The sequence below is a fragment of the Paralichthys olivaceus genome, chromosome 22 (assembly GCF_024713975.1).
Source record: "Paralichthys olivaceus isolate ysfri-2021 chromosome 22, ASM2471397v2, whole genome shotgun sequence".
In the NCBI taxonomy this organism is placed as follows: domain Eukaryota; kingdom Metazoa; phylum Chordata; class Actinopteri; order Pleuronectiformes; family Paralichthyidae; genus Paralichthys; species Paralichthys olivaceus.
The window spans coordinates 901,312-914,215 of NC_091114.1; the positions used below are offsets into that span (position 1 = coordinate 901,312).

The 12,904-nt window shown below is 41.2% G+C and overlaps 1 protein-coding gene across 2 annotated transcripts; it reads right to left on the reverse strand.

The window, feature by feature from the left end:
• Positions 1-1,084: 1,084 nt before the first annotated feature.
• On the reverse strand, positions 1,085-9,057 carry LOC138406557 (tissue factor-like). Of its 2 annotated transcripts, XR_011239979.1 has the most exons (4): positions 8,978-9,057; positions 8,250-8,443; positions 1,952-2,133; positions 1,089-1,857 (listed from the first exon to the last, which is right to left on the reverse strand). XR_011239979.1 is itself a non-coding variant. In XM_069519076.1 (3 exons), exons 1-3 carry the CDS (start codon positions 8,464-8,466, stop codon positions 1,756-1,758), a joined length of 501 nt encoding a protein of 166 aa, XP_069375177.1. In that variant the 5' UTR covers positions 8,467-8,944; the 3' UTR covers positions 1,085-1,755. The 2 variants fall into 2 exon arrangements, 1 of the variants encoding a protein (XP_069375177.1); XM_069519076.1 differs by lacking the exon at positions 8,978-9,057 and having other exon boundaries at positions 1,085-1,857; positions 8,250-8,944.
• Between the last annotated feature and the right edge of the window lie 3,847 nt (positions 9,058-12,904).

The window sequence follows — 12,904 nt, forward strand, 5'->3', positions numbered from 1 at the left end:
GAATAGTGATACATTGAGATGCAATTATATTATTAAAAATAACAGTTTATCATCATCATCATAATCATAATATGGTGGTAGTATTAGTAGTGAAATTTGGAGAGAGAGGGAGAGAGATAGAGAGATGGAAGCACAAACAATGGACTTTAGTTACATGAAGTAATATGAGAAAAATATGGGGCCACAGGCACAGTTCAGTGCATGTTGGGAGTTGTAGAAGAAAATTGTTGTTGTTTTCTCTATTTCTTTTGATATTTTTATGCACCTTTCAAGTTCCTGCTTTTCTTCATGACATCGATCTTTGTGTTTACTGTATCTACTTTCCCAGGAGGATGGCTTTTGAGACAGCTTTCCTGCTGCTTCCCCAAACCTTTTATAGTTTGTTTTGGGGACATTGAGCAAGCCCGCTGTAGATGACCTGAGGGAATGATTCGTAACATATTCCGATAAACAGTCAGAGATGTATGACGGTGCTGTACCATTAAGAGAATTAAAAACAAGTAAATAATTTTAAAATCAATCCTCAGTGATGCTAGAAGCCAGTGTAAAGACACTAAAATAAGAGTAATATGGAATATTTTCCTATTTCTCATTAAAACCATGGCTGCTGAATTTTGCAAAAGCTGTAGGCGATCGATGGATTTTTTCGGTAATCCTGAATATAGTGCATTACAGTAGTCCAGGCGAGAAAGTATAAAAGCATGAATCAACTTTTTGGCAGTTTCCAAAGTGAGGTACAGTCTTACTCTTGCAATGTTTCTTAAATGATAAAAGGCAATCTTTGTGACATTGTTTATGTGTGGATTAAAATCTAGTCCTGAGTAACACCCAGGTTCTTTATTTTTGATTTGTTTTGCTGCTCCAACTTTGCTGATAATCTTTTGTCCTTGAACATCAGTACCAATTACAAGATTTTCAGTTTTATTTTCACAGGCAATTTATAACTTGGTTTGGCGCATCAGAGTCATCTGGCACTAAATAAGGGAAGACACATGATGGATCAGATTTTTCTAACAAAAAGTAATTTATAAAGAACTAAAACAAAAAAGAAATTCAACTGATAAGGCTGACAGGAACTGAATTCCAGACCAAAACAAGATCAAATTAATGCTACAGAAATCAAAACTCATCTGAATGGCAGGATGAGCATGGCTATTATTATATGAGGCAGTGGCCAGCTACCTCTACTTCACTGATGGTCCCCAGCTCCAGTTAATGTAAAACTTAGAGAGTTTTAGATAAAGGACCCGTGCGTAGCAACCTAACAAAAACCAGTGCCATGTTTAGATGACTAAATTACGAGTTTTGATTTGCATATGATGCTTGCATCTTTTGAAGAGAGCCATGTGGTATATCTAGACATACTCCCAGACCAGCCAACCATTTTATTTAACCCGAGAAGGGACATTGCGATTGACTGCTTTTTTTTCAGCTACACCCACACACACACACACAGCAATACACCCAGTGTCCTGTCAGATCCGGCTTTAACTGATTCTTTGCTTTGCCACGAATAAAACAGGGTATATAGGGATACATCCTGTTTCCATCCTTTCGCACAACTTTCATTTCAATTCCATTTAGATGCTCCAGTCTATTCATGTAGAAAATAACACTGTTGACATCAAGAAGCTATAGAGATTTTAACTGCATGCTTGGTTTTGAGCAAAAATACTTCACAATGTCTTATTTGGTGTGTAAGTTCACACAGAATACCAATGAAAAGTAAATGCCACCAAAACTTCAGTGTCAGGACTAGACTACTGCTGTGTGTGTTGCTCTCCACTGACGCATCTGGCATACAGGCAAGTCCAGATCAGTCAGTTCTATTAAATTGGTCTTAGAGATGTGGACTTTCTGCAGAAAACACAGAATGGAAAACATGCAGTTTGTAATGAGTAAAAATGTATGCCTGTTTGAGACCGATATCGTGATGTCTCCTTTTACTCACCTTTCCAGTGCTTTTGTTTTTCCGATAGGTGACTTTATAGTGCAGCTGGTCAGCAAAGATGTCCCTGATGTTCAGCTGGTGGCCATCTTTAAACAGGGCGGTGAGTGGGTCAGTCACATACAGGGTGGTTTTCTTTTGGCTTTCAATCACCTCCAGCTTGAAGTCAGGTTTGCCTATCTCAGCTGTGGAGAAGGGAGGGAGACTGTCACCTGTGCATGTACACCACTGTATCTCTGTTAAAATGTAAGCCTATTTCTTATGTTCTCAGGTTACATGACTGTAAATGTTGTTTACTCTTAGCGACAAAAGAGGGCGCAAGAGCACACACAATAATTAATGTGATGAATGTTCATGTATTGTATGTGACCTAATGGACTTCCCGTACATGGACATTTTTATGCGTGACTTTTCATATTCCAGTCAGTCCGCGCTCAACCCAACTGGCAGATGGCCACATTTCATTGTTCCTAAATAAATGTCCTTAAATGAGAGAAGTCGTCAGACTCCTTCCTACGCATCGTCAGCAGCACCACTCTGCTGATAAAACTCAACAGGTTATGGGCCCAGGAGACGTTTGGAGGAGAAAATAGTCGACGAAAGCCAAGAAAGTTGCAACGGATCGCGTGCTGAAGAAGGCTGCTAACCTGAGGAGAGGGGCAAGCTAGCATGGCAGAGCAACGAAGGGCAAGTAGCAGCAGGCTACATCGACAGGTATTCGACGGCGACGAGGTTTGCCTCATACTTTGGTATGAAGTTTGGGAAACTAAATTGTTGGGACACTTTCGTTTATTAGGGCTGAAAGACACTGTGTTGAATGAGCCAGTAACAGAAGCTGAAATAGCAGCAGATCCTGATAAAAACGCGGACACTTATGCAGAGTTGATCCTACTGCTGGATGACAAAAGTCTGTCTCTGGTAATGAGAGATGCGCAAGATGATGGCAGAAAAGCATTACATATTCTGAGAGAATATTATGCAGGGAAGGGAAAGCCTCGTATAATTAGTTTGTACACCACACTGACCTCACTTCAAAAGTCCATCGGCGAAAGTGTAATGGACTATATCATTAGAGCAGAGACCGCCATAACTGCTCTGAGAAGCGCGGGAGAAACGCTGGGGGACAGATTGCTGGTGGCTATGGTGCTGTAGGGATTGCCAGAGAGCTTCAAGCCATTCGCAATTCATGTGGTGCACACCTAAGACAACATCACATTTGCTGACTTCAAGACCAAATTGCGGAGTTTTGAGGAAACCGAGAACATCAGAGCAACCGGGTCGAACGACGACAGCGTGATGAAGACCCAGGGGAGAACCGGACCGCGACCTCCCAGTAGCAGCGCACATGGACCAGGCAAAGACGACAGGGAGATGGTGTGCTTCAAGTGCGGGACCAAGGGGCACCGAGCGAGAGCGTCTCGACAGAAGACGTGGTGTAGTGTTTGCAAAAATGACACACACATGCAGACGAAAAGACAAAGACAGAGACCGAAGGGACGGCGTGAGCAAAGTGTCGGAGAATGCTGAGGTAAAGGAGGACTTCGCGTTCAAGATGGTGGACGGACGGGCCAGTGACCAGCGGCAGCCGGCGCGCACCATCCAGGAGAGGGGCCTGATGGTGGACACCGGGGCCACATCCCACGTCATCAACGACATCGCCTTGTTCACAAGTTTCGACAGCACCTTCAGGCCGGAGACTCACAGCGTCGAGTTGGCTGATGGGACCAGATGCAGCGGCGTCGCTCAGCGGAGAGGCACGGCAGTGGTTACCCTGATCGACAGCAGTGGACGGCGGTGCAATGCGAAACTGTTGGACGCTCTGTATGTGCCGTCATACCCGCAGAACATTTTCTTGGTGAAGGCAGCAACCACGAATGGGTCTACAGTCGTCTTCAAAGAAAGCAATGATGTCTTGATAACCAGATATGGTACCAGGTTTGACATTCATGTGTTTGGCAGGTTGTACTACCTGCACACTGAGATTGAGTCCACTGATGATAAGTGTAATGCAACCCACGACATCCAAGCATGGCATGAGATACTAGGCCACTGTAATTATGATGATGTGCTTAGGTTACATGATGTTGTTGATGGTATGCAGATCAAGGGGAAAATGAGTAAGCCTGAGCAAGTGTGAAGTGTGTATTCAAGGGAAGTTTACACAAACTAGAAATAGGAATCCCGATGCCAGAGCAAAGGCTCCTTTAGAAATGATACACACAGACCTTGCAGGTCCAATAGCCACTGAGTCATTAGATGGGTACAAATATGCACAGTCTTTTACTGATGATTATTCAAATACAGTGTTTGTTTACTTTCTAAAGAAAAAGAGTGATGCAGTGCAGGCAACTGAAAAATTCCTTGCAGATGTATCCCGTTATGGGAAGGTGAAGTGTATGCGATCTGATAATGGAACTGAGTTCACAGGTGGTGATTTCCAGGCGCTGCTGAGGAAAAGCAAAATTAGGCATGAGACGACAGCTCCGTACTCACCGCACCAAAATGGAACAGCAGAACGTGGGTGGCGTACTCTTTTCGAGATGGGGAGGTGCATGCTAATTGAAAGTGAGTTACCAAAACACCTTTGGCACTACGCAGTACAAACAGCCGCAATGGTACGCAACAGATGCTTGAACAAGCGCACAGGGCTGACTCCTTACGAGATGTTGACAAACAAAAAGCCCAATGTGTCCAGAATGCAACGATTTGGGTCTGTTTGCTACACTTATAAGCAGGAAAAGGGGAAGCTTGACTCAAGGTGTGATCAGGGGCGTTTTGTGGGGTACGACAAAAATAGCACAGCGTATTTAGTGTATCACTCAAATACAAACAAAGTGCAAAAACACAGGCTGGTGAAATTTGTGAGCAAAACAGCTTCAGAAAAACAAACACAGACAGATGAGCCAGATCTAATTGATGACAGTGTGGGCACAGAGTCAGGACTAGGGGGACGCAGGGGGTCAACAGGAGTGCAGAAAAGGCTCTAGAGCAAAATGAACCCGGTGAAAGTCCAGATTGCGATAGTCCAAGGGCAGCAAATGAGTCTACTGAGAGTAGGCGGTATCCAACAAGAGAAAGGAGGGCACCAAATTACCGAGGCGAATTTGTGACAGAAGACAGTGATAGTGACGGGATGCATGTCACAGTAGACTACTGCTGCAGAGCAGTTTGTGGCATTCCGCAAACTTATGGTGAAGCAATGCAGTCAGACAATTCAAAAGAATGGAGAAAAGCAATGAATGAGGAAATCCAGTCTCTAAATGAGAATAAAACCTTTACCCCGACAACACTACCCGTGGGCAAGAAACCAGTGGGGGGTAGGTGGGTTTACGCAATCAAGTCTGGTGTAGATGGGAATGACCAGTACAAAGCTCGATTTGTCGCCAAGGGCTACAGCCAGAAAATGGGTGTAGACTATGGGGAAACGTTTTCACCTACAGCAGATCTAACCAGTGTTAGAATTTTGCTACAGAAGGCAGTGCAGGAAAATTTACTGGTCCACCAAATGGACGTGAAAACCGCGTTCTTACACGCCCCCATAGACCACGAAATCTACATCAATCCACCAGAGGGCTATGAAGAAAAAGAGGGTGTAGTCTATAGGCTAGAGAAATCGCTTTATGGTCTCAAACAGTCTGAAAGAAACTGGAACAGGGTTTTACATGATTGCTTAACTGAAAATGGTTTCACACAAAACCAAGCTGACCACTGTGTTTATTCTCAAGAGTCTAAAGAAGGGAAAGTGATCTTAATTGTGTGGGTAGATGACTTGATCATCGCTGCAAGCGATGAAGGAAAACTGAAAAAGGTGAAAGGGATGCTTGCAAAGCAATTCAAGATGAAAGATTTGGGGCAACTCAAACATTTTCTTGGTATTGATTTTGATTTTTCTGATGAATGCATTAAGATGTCACAAGAGAAGTACACTCACAAAATTCTACAGCGTTTCAACATGTCAGAATGCAGGGTGAGAGATACTCCTTGTGAGCAAAAGCTCGAATACAGTAATGATGCAGTTAAAATGACAGATATCAGGATGTACAGAGAGGCCGTGGGCAGTCTGATATACCTGACGACCTGCACTAGGCCTGATCTGAGTTTTGTGGTGAGCAGGCTGTCACAGTACCTAGATGAGCCTACAGAGGAGCAATGGGTTACTGTGAAGCATGTCCTGCGATACCTTAAAGGTACAGCAGACAAAGGTTTAACCTTTAGGAGAAGCACTGAGAATCTTGGTATGAAAGCCTACAGTGATGCAGACTGGGCGGCTGATACCAGTGATCGCCGCAGTACCACAGGATACTGTGTTAGTCTTAGTGAAAACAGTGCACTTGTTTCATGGAAGACAAAGAAGCAACCTACTGTTGCACTTTCCACATGCGAAGCAGAGTATATGGCACTTGCTTCTACTGTTCAGGAATGCCTTTACCTAGAACAATTACTGGAGAATATGGATGGTTACCAATACACACAAACGGTAATACACGAAGACAATCAGGGGACGATTGCTCTTGCCAGAAATCCTGTGAATAGAAAGCGTTGTAAACACATAGACATTAGGTATCACTTTATTAGGTCTACTGTGAATGAGGGTAAGGTGAATTTAATGTACTGTGCTACTGATGAAATGGTCGCTGATGTGATGACGAAGCCTGTCAGCAAGTTCAAACTGGGAAAGTTTGCAGGTCTTCTTTTTGGTGACTAATATGTGTAAGCCAAAGGTACACATTTGTTCAATCTTGTTTTGGTGTTTTTGTGTTACCAACCTGAGTACAAGTGGGGGTGTTAAAATGTAAGCCTATTTCTTATGTTCTCAGGTTACATGACTGTAAATGTTGTTTACTCTTAGCGACACAAGAGGGCGCAAGAGCACACACAATAATTAATGTGATGAATGTTCATGTATTGTATGTGACCTAATGGACTTCCCGTACATGGACATTTTTCTGCGTGACTTTTCATATTCCAGTCAGTCCGCGCTCAACCCAACTGGCAGATGGCCACATTTCATTGTTCCTAAATAAATGTCCTTAAATGAGAGAAGTCGTCAGACTCCTTCCTACGCATCGTCAGCAGCACCACTCTGCTGATAAAACTCAACAATCTCTCATGGAAGTTACCATTTTAATTATGTTAGAGGCCAAAAAATTGTGAGCATTGACAACGCTGAAGCCATTTTTAGATATGACAGGTAAAGTGAGCAGTATTGGCTACAGAGTTTACCCATAGTCTGACTTTCAAACATGCACAAAACAACAGGAGGTTCTCTGCACAGACATGTTCACAACAGCAACACACACACACACACTCTCTCACAGTGCTTTCACATTGAACGGAAGCGCATTGCATTCACTTGAAAAAAAAAAAAAAACTCTGTTTACAATGCATGTCTAAATCAATATTTTTTTCAGTTTTTCTGACTTTTTTTTCCATTTTTTGGAGTAATTTTTCTTCTGTTTTTCGGACTATTTTTTTTTTCTGCGTTTAGAGAGCATTTGAAACAATAGACGCTTTCATTCCTTTATTGAGAGCTAGATGTAATGGAAACAAACATGACCTGCTTGTTTAGTTTAATCAAGTTTTACTTTGATCTGGGTTTAAGACACTGGGAGATAGTCCTGTCTTTAAGTCATATAGATGGTATTATCATTAGTTTGTCGAATCTACGCAGGCACCTGAGGACTTTGCGGTTGCTCAGAAGGAAAGCCCATTCAGATCTGCTGAGATGGGGCATGTATGTGCGGGCAGGAGTCACCATAGGTCCATGGGAGTCACTTGCAGGTTGGAGGTTCCGAGGGAGTTCGAAGTATCTCAATAATTCAGAAATTCAGAAAAAAAACTACTCCGAAAAACAGATAAGAATTACTGCGAAAAACAGAAAAAAAAAAATTGTCAGAAAAACAGAAAAAAATATTCAAAAAAACAAACCAAAAAATAAATTACTCAGAAAAAACTGTTTTGTTTTTTTTTCAAGTGAATGCAATACACTTCCGTAGAATTCTCCTGAAATTCTACGGACATTATACTAGGAGGCCAGGAGGACAAAGTCTGCAAAAACTGGGGAGCGTCTCACTTGGACATTTGCATTCACACATGCACCTCCTCTGGCAAATATACTGAGGAACTGCTGAGTTCGGTGCATGTCAGAAAGCAGCTTGAGAAAGACAGAGCTGAGCTGCAACAAGAGGTCATTGGGAAGGACCGGAGCCCTGACGGGCTCTGGGACAATTTAACAGCTGTTATTTCCAACACATTTTGTCAATTAGAAAAAAGTCTTCACGAGTGTAGCAGAAGAACGTACTGTCTTTGTAGGGGCAGAACCGTGGTGTGCTGGTGTGAGGGGACTCAATGAGGTCAGTGGTGGCCCCCCTCGGGGTTTCGGACAGGACGTCAGCTGTGTAGTAGGCGTTCAGGTCAGTCAGAGAGCTGGACAGATCACACACTGTTTCTGTGGTCTGGATACAGTGAGGAGTCCTCTGATTGTTCCCTGAAACCCTGTAAAATTTGACAAGTTTCATATGGACATGAATGATGGATGAAAATAGTCTTATTTAGTCTATAATAGACACCAGATGAGCAATAAATTAGGTCTTAAGTCTGTCTAGTCTGGGTATCATTTATAACGCATACAGTCAGAAATAAATAATTTATTATCTGTGCAAAATAACATTGATGTGAATATACTGTGGAACAATGAGCTGAAAGAGCTGTTTGCAGTTGTTGGCATTTGTTAATTCTATTTGATTGTTGACATTGCTCTTGCCTCTTTCATTTTTCTCTTATTGAATCACAAAGGTCAATTGTCTTTTAGTTATCTTACTATTTAAAGAGCTCTGGCCTAAAATATACATTCCAGTAAAAGCTTTTACTGAATCAATAATGGAAAGACTCATTCCTGCAAGGTCACATAGCGGGAAAGTGTGAGGGCATTTGCTTTCCGTGGACACACTGACAAGATGAACGTTTCTGGGAATTAAATGCCATTTGTTAAAAGAGTTAAAGGATGAGGGTTCGGATGCAGGTACTTACGTAGAGTACTCCACAGTGTAGCTGTAAGTGGCTGATGGTTTTGGTTCCCAGGACAAAATGGTTAAGATACTATACTAACATGATTTAAATGAAGGTTATAGTGACACACAAATGTTGACTCCTGTCATTATGAAAGAAAACAATACACCAAAGGTGTTTTATATACTTTATTAACTTATACAAGTAATTTCCATAGGTGAGCTGTACAGGGGACTGTCACACAGTGATAGGGCCTTAGTGCCATAAGTTTTAAACTATTAAAGGCCCAGTGTGTAAGATTTAAGTGAAAGGGAACTATTATTTAATGTAGAATAATTCTCATAATGTTTTCACTAGTTTATTTCATCTAAATTGTATGAATTGTAGTTTCCTTACCCCAGAAAAGGCCCTTTAAATTTAAATACTTCGAGGGGACCCTCTCTACAGAGGCCACTATGTTTTTTACATTAGTCCAGACTGAACAAACTAAACACCTTTTGAGTTTTCATGACAATTAAAGGCTGCTTCAGTTTCTTTTTCATGTTTGGAAGGAGAGCGTGAGGTGAGGGGTAATCAGTTGCAAAATGCAATTTCAACACTAGATATCACAAAATTCTACACACTGAACACTATTTAACACTAAACTACACTTTTAAGTAATAAACACTTAACACCTTAATTGAGGCCCGTCACAATATGTAGGACTACACACATTCATTAGAGAGAAAAAAGCTTTGCACAAATGAGGCACTGTGGACCAGAAAAAATAAAAAAAGCCACAAGTTCAGATACAGCACTTTGTCAGTGAGATAAGATAATGTTAATGTTGTGAATAGAGCACGTTGCGATTGTCAGTGTAAAATATCCTTGGTCCTATATTTTATTGGACTGACTGTTCTGTCACAACCACAAATGTGTGGTTTTTATGACTACAAAGCAGCAGTAGAAAGTGTGGCGCCCAAAGAACATAAGAGAAGGGCTGTTTTTATATCAGCAGTCTGTTACCTTACCTTACCTGAGTTGTTTAAGTCAGATCAGTCATTTCTTATTAACAACAGCTATACACTGTGGTAAGTCATTGCTGTTTCTTCGCAGTATGAGCAAATACTGAGAAGAAACAGCAGTCCCCCCCCCCCCTCATGTTACATAATGTTTTAGGTACTAACAAATACCTCAACATTAAATTGTTACAGGTAATCTTAAATTCTTAAATGTGATTTACAGCCTATAAAGCACGAGTGTCCACTGGTGTTCAAACATTTTTTTTCAAATATTAATCCTGCAAAGTGTGTAGTGACTTGTACTGAAAACTCTATAAGACATGAAAACTGTAAAGAGTATTTCTATGTGTGCCGGAAATCTAAACATAAACACTAAACGAATGACTGTATGCTGCTCCTCCAGTGACCTGTTCATGTAGATCTGTTCATGTGAATCCAACTTTACATTTGCTATACATTTACATTTTCACACTCACAATACTACAAAACAAACTGCTCCACACAGAGAATCATAGTATTTGATATTGTATGTACATATCATATGTCGCGCTACTACAATTTGACTTTAAGGTCATTTGAGAGAACGCGTGGAATGAAGGGCGAGCAGCGTGGACTCACCTGAGGCGGAGCGTGTGGAGAGAAAGAAGAGTGTAGAGACGAGAGCTGCTGTGACTGACATCATCTCCTCTGATGTATTCCTAAAGGTTCTGTTCTGTGTCTGTGCTGCTACTGAGCGAGTACCCTGTGCAGTCTGTCGATCGTCTGACTCTCTTGCTGGAAACCAGTGGTTTTAGCAACAAGCGGGGCATAGCCAAATTTGGAGCGTCCGGCCGTGGCGTCACCAGACTGACACAGCCACAGTATTGCAAATTACTATACAGCATGCTGTCCTGCTGAGGTCATCCGCCACGTAATCAACCTTACTGATGTATTATTAGTTATTATTGTTATTCATATTATTGTTGTTATTATTATTATTATTGTTGTTGTTGTTATTGTTGTTGTTATTATTATTTCGACGTTTTGGTCAGTCAGCATATAATTATTGGACACCAACCAATCACAGCTATGAAATCAGCTCTATTCATTCATTCATTCTCTCACTTCACCTGGCAGATTCTTTGAAATCAAGTGAAAGAAAGAAACATGGAACATCTGTAACAAATTCCAAGTAAGTAACTGAGGCTGATTTCAGAAAAACCATTGTTGCAACAAAGTCCTCAAATTACAATGCATGCTCCAAATCAAGGGCTTCTATTACCTCAACACAAAAGGCCTGATATAACAAGTTTTCTTGTTCTGTGAAGGTGAGAGACAGTTTATAGGCCAACGTTAAACAATAGTCCACCTGAGTCGCAGTGGTTTCTGTGAATATTTCTGCTACCAACACCTGAACTCTTCTTCAGTATTCAACAGTTCAACATTCATTCCACGCTGCTCTACAACCCTCACAGACAAAAGAGATCAAATAATCAGGCACATGCAAAAACTTACATATTGCAACCTTGTAATGGTTGACTTGTTATTTTTAGTGACACTGTTGCGGTGTAATGTTCAATAACATGATTCAATCTTGTGATTGAATTAAGTTTCCAAGTGTTAATAATTCAATCATATGTATTTTCCAAGTTGACGAAACTATTACACTTGAGTTCGACCAGGAACATATCAGATGCTATTATATTCCACTGTTTAAAAAAACAAATCCAGGTTTTTAAAAAAAAAGGTGGTTTGTGATAAACAACACAATAGTTTCCCCCCAGTATTTATTGTATGCAAAATAATTCATTAGACTTATTTATCTCAAAATGAGTTTTTCATTTGGCTCAATATTTATATATTTGCTTATTATTTTAATTACCACAAGAAGTTTTAAAAAGATGTAACAGGTGGTGAATATGTTTCATGACAGATTTATAAAAATTTTAATTTGGTTGGTCAATGTTCAACCGACACAAAGATGTTGGTAATGTGACTCAAACCGAGAGGTATAGTAGGTTCAGTGTCGTCATAGTGGGAATGGAATGGATGACATGCTTCCTGATGGTATGTTGACCATACAACCCTTACTACAGCGTGAGAGAACCTAAATATTCTAGAAGCTTACAAGCTCTGACCAGGTCGATGGCATCATCATGTCTCTGCAGAGGACATTAGTCAGGACTTCCACTAAGAGCTCAAGTGGGTGATCTGGAGGTCTAGTCATAGACTGAGTGGTTTAGAGTTATGCTTCCAGACATACAGAGACACTGAGAGTGAGTTTGGACTGTGGTATGTTAATAGAGAGGTTTATACTGTGTTAACCACAGTTAATATTCCACGTTACTGAAAGGGAAGCCCTCTGTTGTTTGTCTTTGCTCTCATATGTACAGGGTGGCCAGCCTTTTCAAATCAGTCTTACTACTACATTACTTCACCACACACGGTAACCTGTTCAACAATGTAACTGTAATAAAATCTCTGCAAATTCAGTTTCACATGCAGATTAAATCAAGTGAAACTAGCAGCAGGAAGGTTGGAATGCATGTACAACACTATAGCTTTGTGAGATGATTAGGAAGGACTGTCAATGATTTGTAGCAAATTTCAAAGCAGAGACAGTGGTTGTTTAATGTAGACGGCAGTTTTTCTTCCCATGGAGTTGGCACATGTGGCACTTTGCCAGAGCTCCTCCCCCTGCCCAATTATCCTTCTAGTCCCACAAGCCCCCCCACCCCTGGCAGTGAGGGGCCTGGCTGTATTACACTTCACCGTGGCTTGAATACCAAGGAACACTCCGAAGGGAAGGACTGAATCCAAATGACTAAATGAGTCCACCAACTGTTTACACAGGATAAAGCTTCAGGAACACATGCACACATACCTGCACACGCACACATGTCAAGAAAAGCAACAACAGCAGAGTTTAGTGATCTGTGTTGATGGGTGAGATTAAATTTAAATACCA

What these genes read in the sequence shown, in the direction of transcription:
- LOC138406557 (XM_069519076.1), bottom strand. Translation starts at nt 8,466, where the DNA reads ATGAAACTTGTCAAATTTTACAGGGTTTCAGGGAACAATCAGAGGACT. An exon ending in GTTCTGCCCCTACAAAGACA is followed by an intron (nt 2,134 to 8,249) that starts GTACGTTCTTCT and finishes CCTTCTCCACAG; the next exon opens with CTGAGATAGGCAAACCTGAC. An exon ending in AAAACAAAAGCACTGGAAAG is followed by an intron (nt 1,858 to 1,951) that starts GTGAGTAAAAGG and finishes TGTTTTCTGCAG; the next exon opens with AAAGTCCACATCTCTAAGAC.